General features: G+C 42.7%; 1 protein-coding gene across 3 annotated transcripts in view; it reads left to right on the top strand.

Moving 5' to 3' along the window:
• The first annotated feature begins 1,470 nt into the window (after positions 1-1,470).
• canx (calnexin) overlaps positions 1,471-17,632 on the top strand; it is a 32,261-nt gene continuing 16,099 nt past the window's right edge. Inside the window, exons 1-7 of one of the 3 annotated variants that reach the window (XM_077217205.1) lie at positions 1,471-1,561; positions 9,037-9,231; positions 10,454-10,527; positions 11,056-11,114; positions 12,726-12,867; positions 13,238-13,319; positions 14,251-14,443. In XM_077217205.1, coding sequence (XP_077073320.1) covers positions 9,040-9,231; positions 10,454-10,527; positions 11,056-11,114; positions 12,726-12,867; positions 13,238-13,319; positions 14,251-14,443 — 742 coding nt within the window. In that variant the 5' untranslated portion in view covers positions 1,471-1,561; positions 9,037-9,039. Of the gene's footprint in view, positions 1,671-9,036; positions 9,232-10,453; positions 10,528-11,055; positions 11,115-12,725; positions 12,868-13,237; positions 13,320-14,250; positions 14,444-17,632 lie in introns of all 3 variants that reach the window. The other 2 variants (XM_077217207.1, XM_077217206.1) reach the window with 2 other exon arrangements.

A 17,632-nucleotide genomic window follows, 5' to 3' on the forward strand; every position in this document is an offset into this window, starting at 1 on the left:
CTCGCTCTACCGGTCTCACCACTGATGATGATGATGATGATCACCTGAAACACAGGTGTGTCCTGAACCCTGGAGCTCAGTTTCACTCGCACAATAATAAAGCATATACACACCAAACCTGAGAAACTTACATCTCAATATTCCAGCGGACAGGGACAGTTCACCCGGAAATCTTCCTGTCTTCTGCTGAACACACACACACACACACATATGAGGAAACACCATGCAACTCAATGGGGTTCATCAACTGTCTGGTTACAAACATTCTTCAAAATATCTTCTTTTGTGTTCAGCTGAAGAAAGAAATTCGGCTTTGAAAAAACTAAAATGACGTCAGAAGGTGAACTGTCCCTTTAAGGGATGAAGATTTAATACCGTTTACTGTAACTTACTTTTTTGAGATATTTTGAGAAATGTCTCAGTGGTTTTATTATTATTATTATTATTTACATCCGTACAATGGAAGTCAGTGGTAATACTATTACTGGTGAGGTTAAAGTCAACAGATGCTGTAAGATCATCTCCGTCATAATCTCAGTACTGTATGATTATATTACATACTGTCAATTCATAATGACTCTACAGTTATTTTGTCAAAATACATTAAAAAAGACTTTATGGGTATTTTGTACTAAAGTTAAGATATCTCCGCGTATTAGACACAATCATTCTCAAAATAGAAAAGAAAGCATTACATTTGTCTACAAATCTAATTTGATTAAATCAAACATTAAGCCAGAAGCCCTTATGACAAACAAAATTCGTCAAAAATTGTAAATGCTATAAAATGTAATGTATACCACTTCAGCAGGTCGGCGTTTCATTGTTTTATAAATATTAGACATGTTTTTCTTTCTTTTTTTATGCGTTTGTTGTAAAGACAAATACAACAAAGGTATGGTAATAAACAAAACAAACCAACAAAAAAACTAATAAAATCAAAAAATAGAAATAAAGTTCAATAAAAAGTTTACAAATAGGCTACTAACAGTTTTAAAATATAAAATACTTAATTCAGTTTCAGTTCAGTTTATTTATTTTGTTATTGTTACAGAATAACAACGAAAAGTTATTAGAGCAAAAAAAAACATTTAATGAAAAAGCTCATTACCCACATTTTTTACATGTAGGCCTATGCACTAAATTTAGATATTAAAAGTATCAGATTGATTAAATAATATTCCTTATGACAAGGCATGTCATAAGTGAGAAAAAATACAAAATATAACATTTTTGAAATCTAGACATGAAGTGATCCTCACATTAAATCCGTCATCTTTCGTTTCTGCTGTGATGTGTCCAATGAGCGTGTATTTCCGTGTACGCCTCGGCCAATCAGCGGCGTCCACGAGGTGCAGGTCGGAGGCGGAGACCACAGTCTGTGACAGACGTCAAATCTGACCAATCATCACCGCGCAAGAGATAAGAGGCGTGCCCACGCTGAACTCAGCAGCCAATCGGATCGTGCAGGAGGCGGGGCCTGTGTATAGGGATTCATCGTCCACACAGCCACACGTGACGCGCTGTAGTCGCAGGCGGAGAGCTGTATCAGTGAGCACGGGTGAGTATACTACACCTCAAACATCAGCTTTACTACACCTGTGTGACTTTCTGCGCACCTGCAGTGTTTTAACGATGGATCATTGCAAGAAAGCGGGGATATATGGAGGGTAAAAAGGAGAATATGTGCGTTGACCTAAAGGCTAGTTGGTCAGCTAGCCGCTTGAGCTAAGCTAACAGATGCAGGTGTCATGTCAAAAAACCAGAACTCATCATTGAAACCTGTTTCATGTCGTTAAGAGTGTGATTTGATCGTCAGAGGAGTAAGATGAACGCTGTGCTCGTGTCTAATGTTGGAGATGCTGGCAGAGATTTACTTCAGTGAATGAAGTTAGTCGAACAAGCGCTGACTGATGTGATATATGCGCTTTAAATCATTATATATGAGGTTTAATTAATCTTCCCATGAAGACTCGCATGTGCATTTAAACTTGTATTTGTAGCTCACGTTAGATGCAGGTATTATATAGCCAGTTCATATCGATTAGTCTCGCATACAGTGATCAAATATCACTCCACACAGTCTTTTGCTTTCAGTTTGAGTTTATGCATGGATGTTTCTGGAAAGCATGGCTGTGGGAGGGATACAACACGGAAAAGCCAAACCGGCTAAACTAGAGCAGCACATGCCAGTTAAACCGTCATTTCCGGCCTTGAGGAGAGAAGGTCACGCGAGAGAGACTTAATGAGGTTTGGTCTGAGTAAAACCAAAGTCGTCTTATTTCCGTGTGTGTGTGTGTGTGTGTGTGTGTGTGTGTGGAATCATGCAATTCCTCCCAGCAAGGAAATGGTTGTCGTGACCCCTTGTTAACGTGTAACTGTGTTTTCAGATTCTGGCACATTAGATGTAGAGCTCAACTTTGACCTATATATTTAACCCAAAGATGACATTCTCTGTGAACTCTTTTCTAGAAGTGCAACACTGTTCCTCTGTGAACGGGGTCACGCCAATTATCTACAGGGCTTTATCTATTCACTTTTATTGCCTGTGTCCTGAAGCATCTAGGCACGCCTCACTGGTGCACTCTGGGAAGGTTGTGTGTGTAGAAGGTCTGTGGTACCTTCCCCCATCGACTCAAGCCCAGATCTGTGTGTGCAGTCGAGTGTAAAGAGGCTTAACCGTGTGTCTGGAAGAGTGTGTGTGTGTGTGTGTGAACGGACCCTCGTTTAACAAGCACTGTGTGTTTAAATAACCATTATAATACACACTCGACCCGTTATCATCACACAATCAATATGGAGATCAAGTCTTGTATTAGCCTGAAAGCATGCGTTTTAAAGGGGGCATATTAAGCCCCTTTTCACAAGATGTAATATAAATCTCTGGTGTCCCCAGAATGTGTCTGTGAAATTTCAGCTCAAATACCAGATAATTTATTATAGCTCGTCAAATTTGCTTATTTTTGGGTGTGAACAAAAACAAGCCGTTTTTGTGTGTGTCTCTTTAAATGCAAATGAGCTGCAGCATTACAACTGATCACTGGTCGTCGCCATCTGTAACGTGCAGAATAAGGGCCGGTGATATTATAATAAAATCCTCTTCCTAAGTGAAATCTGATTGGCTTATTTTTTTGACACACTTTTGCAGAGAAAAGCTCACCTAAACAAAGAGACTGGGTTTCACTCTTCATGTTTTCTGTGTTGTTAGAAGCACCAGGGACCCGATTATAGCACTTACACACAGGAAAAGTCTGAATTTCACGATGCGTCCCCTTTAAAGACTCGCGAGTGTATTCTCATGCTGTTCTGGCATGAGCTTTTCTGAGCGCGGACACTAAAAGTGCATTAATACTGAACTAAGTTCTCTTTAGAGTCGTCTATTGAGCTTAAATACACACATGGTTTACATAAACACATACATTAATATCTTATGTAAATGTAAACATTTCACACGTGCATCAGTATATTAGATCAGTGCATTCGCTCTTAAAGTGACAGCAGCCTAATATCCCTGCTGTTCTGTGTTTATAATGTTAAAGGATAAAGAGAAGATCACTCACTGCTCTTGACTGAATAACTTTAGTGGCTTTAATAAGAATCAGTGTTTTATTCATAATGTTTTATTTTTTAGTTTGTTTATTACATTTCTTACTTGAATGCTACTGGTACAGTAAACACCACAAATATTATTGGACTGTTTATTTCATTTGTTTCTTATTATATTTGTCCTATTACTCTTATTCGTAATAACAAAGATAAAATCATAAGATTTTAGTCTTTTGCCCACCTCTACTTTGGCCTGTGTGGTCTATCATTCTTTTAATTTTTGTAAGGATAAATGTTTAAAACGGGGAGATTAGTTTGGCTGTGCTAATCAGCGAGTTACTGACTCTTAAAAACCAACATGAAAAAGACTGGTGGTTAGACAGTGACGATATGATGGAGTCAGAACCGCTCTCGTAATGAGTGACGGCCCTCCCTCCGCATTAATCGTCTGATAGTGGACGATTAGCTGAAGTGTTACTGGCCACTTGTGTGTGTCGATCCCTGCTGGAGCCAGGTCAAATTCTGATCATCTCCCGCTGAATTCATGTGAGAAATTGTGTGCAATTGACCGTTCGCAAAGCCCCGCCCCCTTTAGTTATTGTTGCTATGTCCAACAAGCCACGCCTCTCACGCCACATCATATTCTCACGCAGTGAAAAACACATCGAGGAGCAGAGACACTGACACGACAGACCAGCTTACTTTTGATATCAAACAAAGTCTAACCTTTCAAATTTGGTCATTTTTTAAAGAAATTTAAACAATAAATAGCGTTTAATGTGTCTGACGGATCGCTCCGTTAAAGCTGCTCGTGAACCGATCATCTCTTCCTTCAGTTCATTTATAGCATCAAATAAACACGAATGAACATCAGAAGGAATGTTGTTTTAACTGCGGAAAGACGTCAATACACACCGTTTCTCAAGTTCAAATCCTCCGACGTTTATCTACTAACTCTCCTGCTTTGTCGGACAAAAATGGCGGATTATGATTGGTCAGATCTCCTGTCAATCAAACTCCCTGCGAAGGGTCAATCTCATTTCAGGACTTCTCAGTAATAAGTGAAAGAAAGAAAATGGTGTAAAATGAAAATTCTGGGCTGAAATCAAAAATTCGGGATGCACTTAGCCAAAAAACTAAAATTAATTTACACTTACAAATTACGGAATAGGCCAAGGAAATTGCAATCGGTTCATTTCGAAGAATCAAACGGGTCTCATCCAGGAAGTGTTTAGAGCTTGAGTCTGTGGGTCTCTCTTTACTGCTAGTTTTGCTGACGTGTTGCGTTGGTTCAGCTCAGATGCTAATGTTCGCTCCAGATTAGCTTCACAGTGCTGATGGTGGAGGTCTGGTGTTGTGTAATCGCTCTTCCCCCACAGATGAGCAACAGGACTGGATCCTGTGACCCCCGACCCCACTACAACACACACACACACACTGTGAAACCCCAGGCATCCTCAACTCGAGTGTCCTGTTCTTAGACATCAGCTTCAAGTGAATTTCTCTGGTCAGTTCAGTGAGGTTTAACTCTTTCCCCGCCAGCGTTTTATTTTGAAGTTGCTTGTATTTTTGATCATATTCACACAACTTTCATGGCCTCCAGAAAATAAACAGAGCCTAGAGTTGCACGATTATTCGCTAAAAGATCGCGATCTTGATTTCAAACACACACTCGATCTTATTCCTAAATGACAGCAATTTGTCTATTAAACCTTTAATGTATTTGATGTTTGGTTTGAAACGGCTTCATAAACAGTCTTTTTAACCACACCGTTTCATTATTTCTGTCTTATAATCATTGAGATTATCACAGAAGTACTGGGATAAAAGTTTAGTTTATAGTTCAGATATACTATATAACATAATTATTGTGATTTTAGTTTTCCTCGATAAATTGATAAGAGTTCGATAAATGTTTAATATAATGTTTATGCTCCAAAAGCGTAACGAAACAGCGCTATAAATGACTGGAAAAGTGTAAAGAATTCAAAAACGTGAAGTGTTTACAGTTTATCATGTTCTGACTATAACAAGTCGTTTAAAAACCACAACTAATGATCTGTTTTCACTTAGGAGCAAATATCTGCCTTTAAACTCAAAGGAAATTTGACATTTATCTATCAACTAATATGAAAAATTTGATGGCGATAATTTTTGATCGTGTAACGATTGCTTCGCTACACCAGTAGGTGGCGGCAAGTGACTGTTAATTTTTATTTGTCATTGAATCATTCAAGAGATTTGTTAAAAAAAAACTTGATTTATCCAATAATGAAACAAGACTTTGAGTGAGTCATTGAATCATTCACTCAAACTGAATTTTAAAAGGAATCTAAATTAACTAAATATTTGTTAACAAAATTATTTGAAACAAAAAATGTGATTCTCAATTTATCCAGAATCGTGCAGTTCTAACAGAGCCTCTGCTTTTAAATAATAAAAACATTTTATTCTAGCTTCACTCATTCAACACTTGTAGTGTTTTGTAGTAAGGCTGGAGGATGTGTGTGTGTGTGTTGTGTTTTGTGTGCCATGGTGATGTTGCTGTTGCAGCACAGGTTCAGTGTGTGAGTAATCCTGAGTGTGTTGAGCTCATTACCACAGCGGTGTGTGTGTGTGTGTGTGTGTTTAACAGCAGCACCCTGATGAGGGCTCACAGATGCCCCTGAGGACACACACACTGGAGCCTGGGCTGACTGAGCTCATGTTGGGCATTAGAGTATTTCGATCGGCTTCTGGTCACTCACACCAGATGATACTTCAGTTGAAATGATGCTCATAGTGAATGCAGAGGGGAAACAATTGCTTTATTTACACATTTTCTGGTAAAGTGCCGGTTAGTTACAGAGGAGTGTGTGTTTGCATGTTAATGTGTGTGTGTGTGCACCGGTTGTTTGTGTAATCTGATTGTGGTAAATCTTATTAAAGAAAAGGGGCTGATGCTGCAGGGCTCCACCCCTCTCTTTCATCGCCGTGGCGACTGGAGTCATGGGCACTATGGGATGGCAACTACAGGCCGGCGTTTACATCAGCAGTGTAGCTGTCGTGTGTGTGGCGCGCATCTTTAAGACCATAGAAATGTGTCTGTAGGAGGACTCCTGCTGCCGTTAGTTTACAGAAACATTTTATTTGAATCTATGGCTCCCTTTTCTCAAAACTCTACACACACAAGATGCGAAACGTCACACATCTCTGTCATAAGCAAACACTTAATTCAAAACTAAATGCTATTTTTGTGTAGTAAACTCTACATGCAAACATCAAATGGTTAGCCACACACATGCCACACTACACACAGATGTGAAAAATTAGTTTTGCAAAACGTTTTTTACAATAGCAAACTGAGTGTATAGGCTATGTAATGTGCCTGTAGTTTTGCAGACTTGCTGAGACAATGTTCAATAAGTGAATGTTTCACTGAGTGAGCCTTGAGTAACACTTAATTTATAAGCTATTTAAAAAAAAATGGGCAGAAGTTCACCTCATATGTCCTGCTAATGTCCTGATGTGCGGAGTGATTATTAGAGACACATTGATTCACTGACTCTTGATTGCATTTGATTCATTTGAAAATGCATCAGGAAAGCTCTGTTACTTTTTTGTATAATTTTTTCTATTTCAAAGACAAATGCAATTGTTTGTACAGAGATTGTATTTTTTACATTTTCAATCCCGCCCCAACCAACCCAAATCAACCTTCCTACATTTTATTATAACCTGTTAATTAAACAGTGATAGTACAAAAGATGATAAACAATAAAAATAAATAACCGTAATAATAATAAAACAATATTAAAATAAAAAATAGGGAGAGAGAAAAACAGTTGGACACCACAATCAAAGGTGTAACAATACATCAGTAGACACAAACCCTACATATTTACACCTGGAAAGACACCTGGAGCACATATACCTAAGCATCAACGAGCACAAGGTTGGCATATAGAGAGGTGTGTGTAAAGGGAAAAGTTACAATACCAATGTAAGCTTTATTACTTTTAATATGAAACCGAGTTTGTTGTTATTGGATAGACTCGCTACGAATAATGTTTTGTTCACTGTGCCGATTGAGCGTGTTGAGTTGGCGCTGGTCTTTTCTCTATTGTGTCGTATATCCGAGTGAAACGCTTCTGGAACAAGAACAGATGTGGGTCATCAGAGAAGATTACCAGGAACATGAGTTTAACGTGATTCAGTCAGTATACCGTATACCGTTATTATGGACTTGACCTTTGACTGAACTGATATCACTGTCTTCTGTAGAGCTGCTTATACTTAAGCTGGTTAACTTTACACAGTTATTGAACTGAACTGAATCAACATTGAGTTGTTTTTATAGTGGCTTTGCAGCAGAACTCAAGTCATTTCCTGGTTATCCCTGTAAAGCTGCTCTGTATAAAGTGCTGTAGAAATAAAGCTGACTTGTCAATTTTGGTGACTTCAAGTAAGCCCTGTATGATTTAAGGAGGAAAAAAAGCGCTAGCTAAAGCATATTCGGACGGGATTAGTTTTACAAGAGTAGAAAGAGTAATGTAGTTTTACCACAGGACGTCTGTGATAGTAATGGCCAATCCGCACGGGATAAGAGATCTCAGTAACGCTAGCAGAAGTGGGAGACGTCACTCCTGTCGTCATGTGTGTATTACACTATTATTAAAACTGTTATGTCTGGTCGAACGATGTATTAATTAACCTTATCATTACACAACACCTCTAGCAACCACTCTTAGCTCATAAACATATTTTCTCATTGATATTGTTCATTGAAGTATTGTGATTGAGTAATCGAGTGCTCCTGCATACGTTCTCCTTCAGGTCAGTCCTATATTCGTAAATGACCGGTCAACGATGTATTAATTATCTTAAGATTGGATTATGTTGGTAATAGGCACTTACCTAACGCTAAATAATGTTTCGTGCCTCTAACAAGTGCTTTCGATCTTCTTTCTGATCTGAATGGTGTGGAAAAGACAGATTAGATCCCAGCGTCTAGAACGCAACTTGAAAAACCGAAGGAAACTACTTTTAAACAGGAAATGACGGGATATTTACATACATATTTACATCGGGTCTATTCGCACAGGATTAACATTACCTTAGGTAATTTTTCCGGACCTTTTTACTGAAGGTAAAAGTCGCCGTAAATCTTCACTGACATTGTCCGTAATGATTATGCACATTCAGATGGGACTAAAATCACATAGAAACTCTGATATTATAATTACTTTACTCCTCCTCTCCATGTTCAACTAATCCAGTCCCAATAGGGCTTAAAACAGTCTTTGTCGCCATCTAACAGCGAAATAATGAACTTCTGTTGCTGTTCACGGTCAGGGACTATTTTTTTCCAGCGGAAAGAAGTGATTTTAGTGATTTTACTTCATGAAAGTTGCATTGATACATCTTTTTTTGGCTTTAATATTTGTATAAAATATAAAGTAAATGGGTTTTAAGAAAGCTATGGTGAAACCATTGATCTTGTGTGCGCAGACTATGGAGCTGAAGATGCGGTTGTGTGTGGCGCTGGTGTCTCTGAGTGTGTGTGTGCTCCTCGCGGGTCACGTGAGCGCTCAGGAGGAGGCCGACGACATGGAGATGGACGTGGAAGATGCCATCGACGACATGCATGAGGAAGAGCTGGAGGAAGAGGAGACGGCGGCCCCGACTACACCACCGGTTCCCACGGTAGGCCTCCGCTCATGCGCTCGTTACCAAAACCTCAACCACCAGCTTTCATGCTTACAGGAGGAGTTCACTTCAGGATTGAAATCCTGAGCATTTACTCTCCTCCACGTCATTCAGGATGCTCATGTCTTTCTTTCTTCAGTTATAGAGAAATGAAACAATTTTGAGGAAAACACTCCAGGATTTTCTCCATATAGTGACTTCAATGGAGTCCAACGGGTCGAAGGTCCAAATGTGAGTTTCAGTGCAGCTTCAAAGTCTCGACACGATCCAGCCGAGGAATAAGAGTCTGATCTAGACAAACCAGCGCACATTTATAACTAAATAAACATTTATATACTTTTAACCACAAATGCTGGTCTTGCACGAGCTGTGATGCGACACACATTACGTAATCATGGTGAACGGTCACGTTCCGGTTTATAAATGTACAGAAGGATGAAAAACTCTCATCTCATTTTCTCCTTCAACTTCAAAATCATCCGACATTATTGTTTTACCTTTTATTTATTTTGTAAATGCACGTTCGCTCTGTAAACACTGGGTCTGTTCTTGCGCCTACATCAAGCTTGACCTTTCAACCTGATTACGTAATGTGTGTCGCATCACAGCTCGAGCAAGACCAGCATTTGTGGTAAAAAGTATATAAATGTTTATTTAGTTATAAATGTGCGCTGGTTTGTCTAGATCAGACTCTTATTCCTCGGCTGGATCGTGTCGAGACTTTGAAGCTGCACTGAAACTCACATTTGGACCTTCGACCCGTTGGACTCCATTGAAGTCACTATATGGAGAAAATCCTGGAGTGTTTTCCTCAAAAACCTTCATTTCTTTTCCTCTGAAGAAAGAAAGACATGAGCATCTCGGATAACGTGGAGGAGAGTAGATTATCAGACAGTTTTAAAGTGAACTCCTCCTTTAAATGGTCAGATATGTATTTGTGATTGGCTGTTGTGCGAAGCAGAGACTGTCTGTGATCGGTTGAGGTGTTTCGTCTGCCAATCATTGATCAAGTCACTTAAAGGGCCAGTTCACATAAAAATGTACTTCAGTCCAGATTTACTCTCCCTGATGTCGTTGCAAACCCATACGACCGTATTTCCTTTCTGGAACACAACTCTTTCTCAAATGTTGTTTCTCAAATGTTATATATATATATATATATATATATATATGACAGTGAGCAACTAGCTCAACATCTTCCCAAATGTCTGTCCTGAAGGTGACGTATAAAGCCCCGGAGCCGATGGGAGAGCACTACTTTGCCGAGTCGTTTGATAAAGGAACACTTCAGGGGTAAGATGACCATCCTCCTCATAACATGTAAAAGAGTATACTTGTTATAAATATATATCACAGCTGTTCAAACGGTTATATCGCGAAATATTATTCTAATGTAAATCAGCTGTTTTCTATGTGAATATATAGTAAAGTGTAATTTATTCCTGTGATCAAAGCTGAATTTTCAGCATCATTACTCCAGTCTTCAGTGTCAGTATAATATGATTTGATGCTCAAGAAACATTATCAATGTTGAAAATGTATATTTGAGGGAACTGTGACGCATTTTATTCAGATTTTTTTTGATGAATAGAAAGTTCAAAAGAACAGCATTTATTTTAAATTGAATCTTTTGTAACATTATAAATGTCTTTACTGTCACCTGATCAGTTTAAAGTATCTTTTCTGAATGAAAGTATTCATTTCTTTGAGAATACAATTTTTGAACGGTAGTGTGTATCATTTGAAAATATTCGTGATAAATATGCCCTAAAAGAGCCTGGGGTTTGTTCTATATTGTTAAATGTGTGTGTGTTCTTCCAGCTGGGTTTTATCTCAGGCCAAGAAGGACAGCATTGATGAGGAGATTGCCAAGTATGATGGTGAGTTCAGGATGCGCTTTAATCTCCATCAGGTTGTCTGAAGTCTTAATGTCTGAATGATTAAAAAAAAAGAAAAATTTAATATACAAAAAAGTGTGGATATCTAAAATGAGTAGTTCAGCATACGAGCAACTAAAGACTTAACCTTTAATAATAAAAGAACATCAGAACAATGTGTCAGGCTTTTTATGGCTTTGACTTGTTTATATAGTTTGAGCTTCATATGAATTGCCCTGAAAATTATAAACTTCAGGACATTTGCTGTAAAGTGGTTTTGTGTGTGTGTGTACGTGTGTGAGCGTGTGTGTGTGTGAGCTGATGGTGTGTGTGTGTGAGCTGATGGTGTGTGTGTGTGTGAGCTGATGGTGTGTGTGTGTGAGCTGATGGTGTGTGTGTGAGAGCTGATGGTGTGTGTGTGTGAGCTGATGGTGTGTGTGTGTGAGCTGATGGTGTGTGTGTGAGAGCTGATGGTGTGTGTGTGTGAGCTGATGGTGTGTGTGTGTGAGCTGATGGTGTGTGTGTGAAAGCTGATGGTGTGCGTCTGTGAGCGTGTGTGTGTGAGCTGATGGTGTGCGTGTGAGAGCTGACGGTGTGTGTGTGTGAGCTGATGGTGTGTGTGTGTGGGTGTGTGTGTGTGAGCTGATGGTGTGTGTGTGAGAGCTGATGGTGTGCGTCTGTGAGCGTGTGTGTGTGTGAGCTGATGGTGTGCGTGTGAGAGCTGATGGTGTGTGTGTGTGAGCTGATGGTGTGTGTGTGTGTGTGTTTGTGAGAGCTGATGGTGTGTGTGTGTGTGTGTGTTTGTGAGAGCTGATGGTGTGTGTGTGTGTGTGTTTGTGAGAGCTGATGGTGTGTGTTTGTGAGCTGATGGTGTGTGTGTGTGTGAGAGCTGATGGTGTGTGTGTGTGTGTGAGAGCTGATGGTGTGTGTGTGTGAGAGCTGATGGTGTGTGTGTGTGAGAGCTGATGGTGTGTGTGTGTGAGAGCTGATGGTGTGTGTGTGTGTGTGAGCTGATGGTGTGTGTGTGTGTGTGAGAGCTGATGGTGTGTGTGTGTGTGAGAGCTGATGGTGTGTGTGTGTGTGAGAGCTGATGGTGTGTGTGTGTGTGAGAGCTGATGGTGTGTGTGTGTGTGAGAGCTGATGGTGTGTGTGTGTGTGTGAGAGCTGATGGTGTGTGTGTGTGTGTGTGTGTGTGAGAGCTGATGGTGTGTGTGTGTGTGTGTGTGTGTGTGAGAGCTGATGGTGTGTGTGTGTGTGAGAGCTGATGGTGTGTGTGTGTGTGAGAGCTGATGGTGTGTGTGTGTGTGAGAGCTGATGGTGTGTGTGTGTGTGAGAGCTGATGGTGTGTGTGTGTGTGAGAGCTGATGGTGTGTGTGTGTGTGAGAGCTGATGGTGTGTGTGTGTGTGAGAGCTGATGGTGTGTGTGTGTGTGAGAGCTGATGGTGTGTGTGTGTGTGAGAGCTGATGGTGTGTGTGTGTGTGAGAGCTGATGGTGTGTGTGTGTGAGAGAGCTGATGGTGTGTGTGTGTGTGAGAGCTGATGGTGTGTGTGTGTGTGTGTGTGTGAGAGCTGATGGTGTGTGTTTGTGAGAGAGCTGATGGTGTGTGTGTGCAGGTATATGGGCGGTGGAGGAGATGCAGAACACTAAACTGCCCGGAGATAAAGGTCTGGTGTTGAAGTCTAAAGCCAAGCATCACGCCATCTCCGGCCTCCTGCTGCGACCTTTCACCTTCGACACCAAGCCGCTCATCCTCCAGTGAGTGCTCACGATCAGTGTACCTGCCCAGAGCAGCGAGTGCAACACAACGTCTCAGTCCAGATATCCTGAGGGGGAAATTGACAAATCAAAGTCATGCTTTTGTGTGTGTTCAGAATGACATGTTTATGAAGTCTTAACACTCGAGACTGGACTGAAACATGTCTTGCAGTGTGAAGTGCTGCTAGTAATGATGTGTGTGTGTGAAGTGCTGCTAGTAATGATGTGTGTGTGCAATGTGAAGTGCAGCTAGTAATGATGTGTGTGTGAAGTGCTTCTAGTTAAGCTGTGTGTGTGTGTGAAGTGCTGCTAGTAATGATCTGTGTGTGTGTGTGAAGTGCTGCTAGTAATGATCTGTGTGTGTGTGCAGGTATGAGGTGAACTTCCAGACGGGCATCGACTGTGGCGGGGCGTATGTGAAGCTGCTGTCTCAGACGCCTGACCTGGACCTGGTGAGGCCGTGTGTGTGTGTGTGTGTGTGATGTAAATCACTGTAGCTCCCTGTAAAACACAGATAATGTGTCCCGGGATCGTTTGATTTTGGTTCATTCACACTGCCAGTGATTTTCCGGGAATCTGTGAGTGCGTTCACACACACCAGTACAGACACGTGCCATGTAACATGTACACTAGCGCACCGCTCCACAGAGCTTCAGCGGGAGAGTCCGGAGCTCCTGGTCGCCTCTTCATTCAAGTTATTTCGTTCGTTCTCTGTTGCTCTTAGAAGAAAGTTTGTGTTCGTCATCAACAGTCGCGTGATGTCACATGACTATGACACACCTCTTACGGCATTGGTCCTGGCGTTTGTTCACACAGGGCGTGTTACGGGAATGTCCCGGGATCAACACTGTGTGTAAGGGGCTCTAGACTCTCACAAGTCCGTTTCGGCATAAAAACTCTTAAATGGTTTGAGTCTTCTTAATCTCTATTTGAGGACAGAAGAGCAGGAGTGCCAATAAGGCTTTAGCCCGTGTGCGCCAGTGAAAAAAGTTAAAAATGTGAGGCTTGGGAGTTCAGACTTAAGTTTGGACTCATTGTAAAGACAATACTAATAAAACAATGCTTGAAACCAGAAAAAAGTTAAAGAGGTTTAAGTTTATGAACAGTGCAGCTTCAAAGTCTCGACACGATCCCAGTCGAGGAATAAGAGTCTGATCTAGAAAAACCAGCGGTTATTTATAACAAAAATATTTTGTTACATTATAAAATGTATAAAAAAATATATAAAATTTTAATTCTGAAGTGAACTACTCCTTTAAATCCCATTCAGGACTGATGAGCGTTGGTGGTCACATGCTTTTCTGACGACCTCTGATAGTCATGGCTACTGGTGATCGTACGAGCTGGACGCCATACTGATCTCGTGTGTGTGTGTTGTTGCAGGCGGAGTTCGTGGACAAGACTCCGTACACCATCATGTTCGGGCCTGATAAGTGTGGAGAGGATTACAAGCTGCACTTCATCTTCAGACACAAGAACCCCAAAACCGGCGAGTTTGAGGAGAAGCACGCCAAGAAGCCCGACACTGACCTGCGCTCGTACTACACCGACAAGAAGACACACCTCTACACACTGGGTAACACACACACACACACACACACACCTGACCTGCGCTCGTAATACACCGACAAGAAGACACACCTCTACACACTGGGTAACACACACACACACACACTGACCTGCGCTCGTACTACACCGACAAGAAGACACACCTCTACACACTGGGTAACACACACACACACACACACACACCTGACCTGCGCTCGTAATACACCGACAAGAAGACACACCTCTACACACTGGGTAACACACACACACACACACACACACCTGACCTGCGCTCGTAATACACCGACAAGAAGACACACCTCTACACACTGGGTAACACACACACACACACACACACACCTGACCTGCGCTCGTAATACACCGACAAGAAGACACACCTCTACACACTGGGTAACACACACACACACACACTGACCTGCGCTCGTACTACACCGACAAGAAGACACACCTCTACACACTGGGTAACACACACACACACACACACACCTGACCTGCACTCGTAATACACCGACAAGAAGACACACCTCTACACACTGGGTAACACACACACACACACACTGACCTGCGCTCGTACTACACCGACAAGAAGACACACCTCTACACACTGGGTAACACACACACACACACACTGACCTGCGCTCGTACTACACCGACAAGAAGACACACCTCTACACACTGGGTAACACACACACACACACACCTGACCTGCGCTCGTAATACACCGACAAGAAGACACACCTCTACACACTGGGTAACACACACACCTGACCTGCGCTCGTAATACACCGACAAGAAGACACACCTCTACACACTGGGTAACACACACACACACACCTGACCTGCGCTCGTACTACACCGACAAGAAGACACACCTCTACACACTGGGTAACACACACACACACACCTGACCTGCGCTCGTAATACACCGACAAGAAGACACACCTCTACACACTGGGTAACACACACACCTGACCTGCGCTCGTAATACACCGACAAGAAGACACACCTCTACACACTGGGTAACACACACACACACACTGACCTGCGCTCGTAATACACCGACAAGAAGACACACCTCTACACACTGGGTAACACACACACACACTGACCTGCGCTCGTAATACACCGACAAGAAGACACACCTCTACACACTGGGTAACACACACACACACACCTGACCTGCACTCGTAATACACCGACAAGAAGACACACCTCTACACACTGGGTAACACACACACACACTGACCTGCGCTCGTACTACACCGACAAGAAGACACACCTCTACACACTGGGTAACACACACACACACACCTGACCTGCGCTCGTACTACACCGACAAGAAGACACACCTCTACACACTGGGTAACACACACACACACACCTGACCTGCGCTCGTACTACACCGACAAGAAGACACACCTCTACACACTGGGTAACACACACACACACACACCTGACCTGTGCTCGTACTACACCGACAAGAAGACACACCTCTACACACTGGGTAACACACACACACACACACACACACACACACTGACCTGCGCTCGTACTACACCGACAAGAAGACACACCTCTACACACTGGGTAACTCACACACACACACACACACCTGACCTGCGCTCGTAATACACCGACAAGAAGACACACCTCTACACACTGGGTAACACACACACACACACACACACACTGACCTGCGCTCGTACTACACCGACAAGAAGACACACCTCTACACACTGGGTAACACACACACACACACACACTGACCTGCACTCGTACTACACCGACAAGAAGACACACCTCTACACACTGGGTAACACACACACACACTGACCTGCGCTCGTACTACACCGACAAGAAGACACACCTCTACACACTGGGTAACACACACACACCTGACCTGCGATCGTACTACACCGACAAGAAGACACACTTCTACACACTGGGTAACACACACACACACACACACACCTGACCTGCGCTCGTACTACACCGACAAGAAGACACACCTCTACACACTGGGTAACACACACACACCTGACCTGCGCTCTTACTACACCGACAAGAAGACACACCTCTACACACTGGGTAACACACACACACACACACTGACCTGCGCTCGTACTACACCGACAAGAAGACACACCTCTACACACTGGGTAACACACACACACACTGACCTGCGATCGTACTACACCGACAAGAAGACACACCTCTACACACTGGGTAACACACACACACACACCTGACCTGCGCTCGTACTACACCGACAAGAAGACACACCTCTACACACTGGGTAACACACACACACACACCTGACCTCCGCTCGTAATACACCGACAAGAAGACACACCTCTACACACTGGGTAACACACACACACACACCTGACCTGCGCTCGTACTACACCGACAAGAAGACACACCTCTACACACTGGGTAACACACACACACACTGACCTGCACTTGTACTACACCGACAAGAAGACACACCTCTACACACTGGGTAACACACACACACCTGACCTGCGCTCGTAATACACCGACAAGAAGACACACCTCTACACACTGGGTAACACACACACACACACCTGACCTGCACTCGTAATACACCGACAAGAAGACACACCTCTACACACTGGGTAACACACACACACCTGACCTGCGCTCGTACTACACCGACAAGAAGACACACCTCTACACACTGGGTAACACACACACACACTGACCTGCGCTCGTACTACACTGACAAGACACACCTCTACACACTGGGTAACACACACACACACACCTGACCTGCGCTCGTACTACACCGACAAGAAGACACACCTCTACACACTGGGTAACACACACACACACACACTGACCTGCACTTGTACTACACCGACAAGAAGACACACCTCTACACACTGGGTAACACACACACACACACACTGACCTGCACTTGTACTACACCGACAAGAAGACACACCTCTACACACTGGGTAACACACACACACACACCTGCGCTCGTAATACACCGACAAGAAGACACACCTCTACACACTGGGTAACACACACACACACACCTGACCTGCACTCGTAATACACCGACAAGAAGACACACCTCTACACACTGGGTAACACACACACACCTGACCTGCGCTCGTACTACACCGACAAGAAGACACACCTCTACACACTGGGTAACACACACACA

This window comes from Siphateles boraxobius, unplaced genomic scaffold (assembly GCF_051911475.1).
Source record: "Siphateles boraxobius isolate OS27281-9 unplaced genomic scaffold, OSU_SipBor_1 70, whole genome shotgun sequence".
In the NCBI taxonomy this organism is placed as follows: Eukaryota; Metazoa; Chordata; class Actinopteri; order Cypriniformes; family Leuciscidae; genus Siphateles; species Siphateles boraxobius.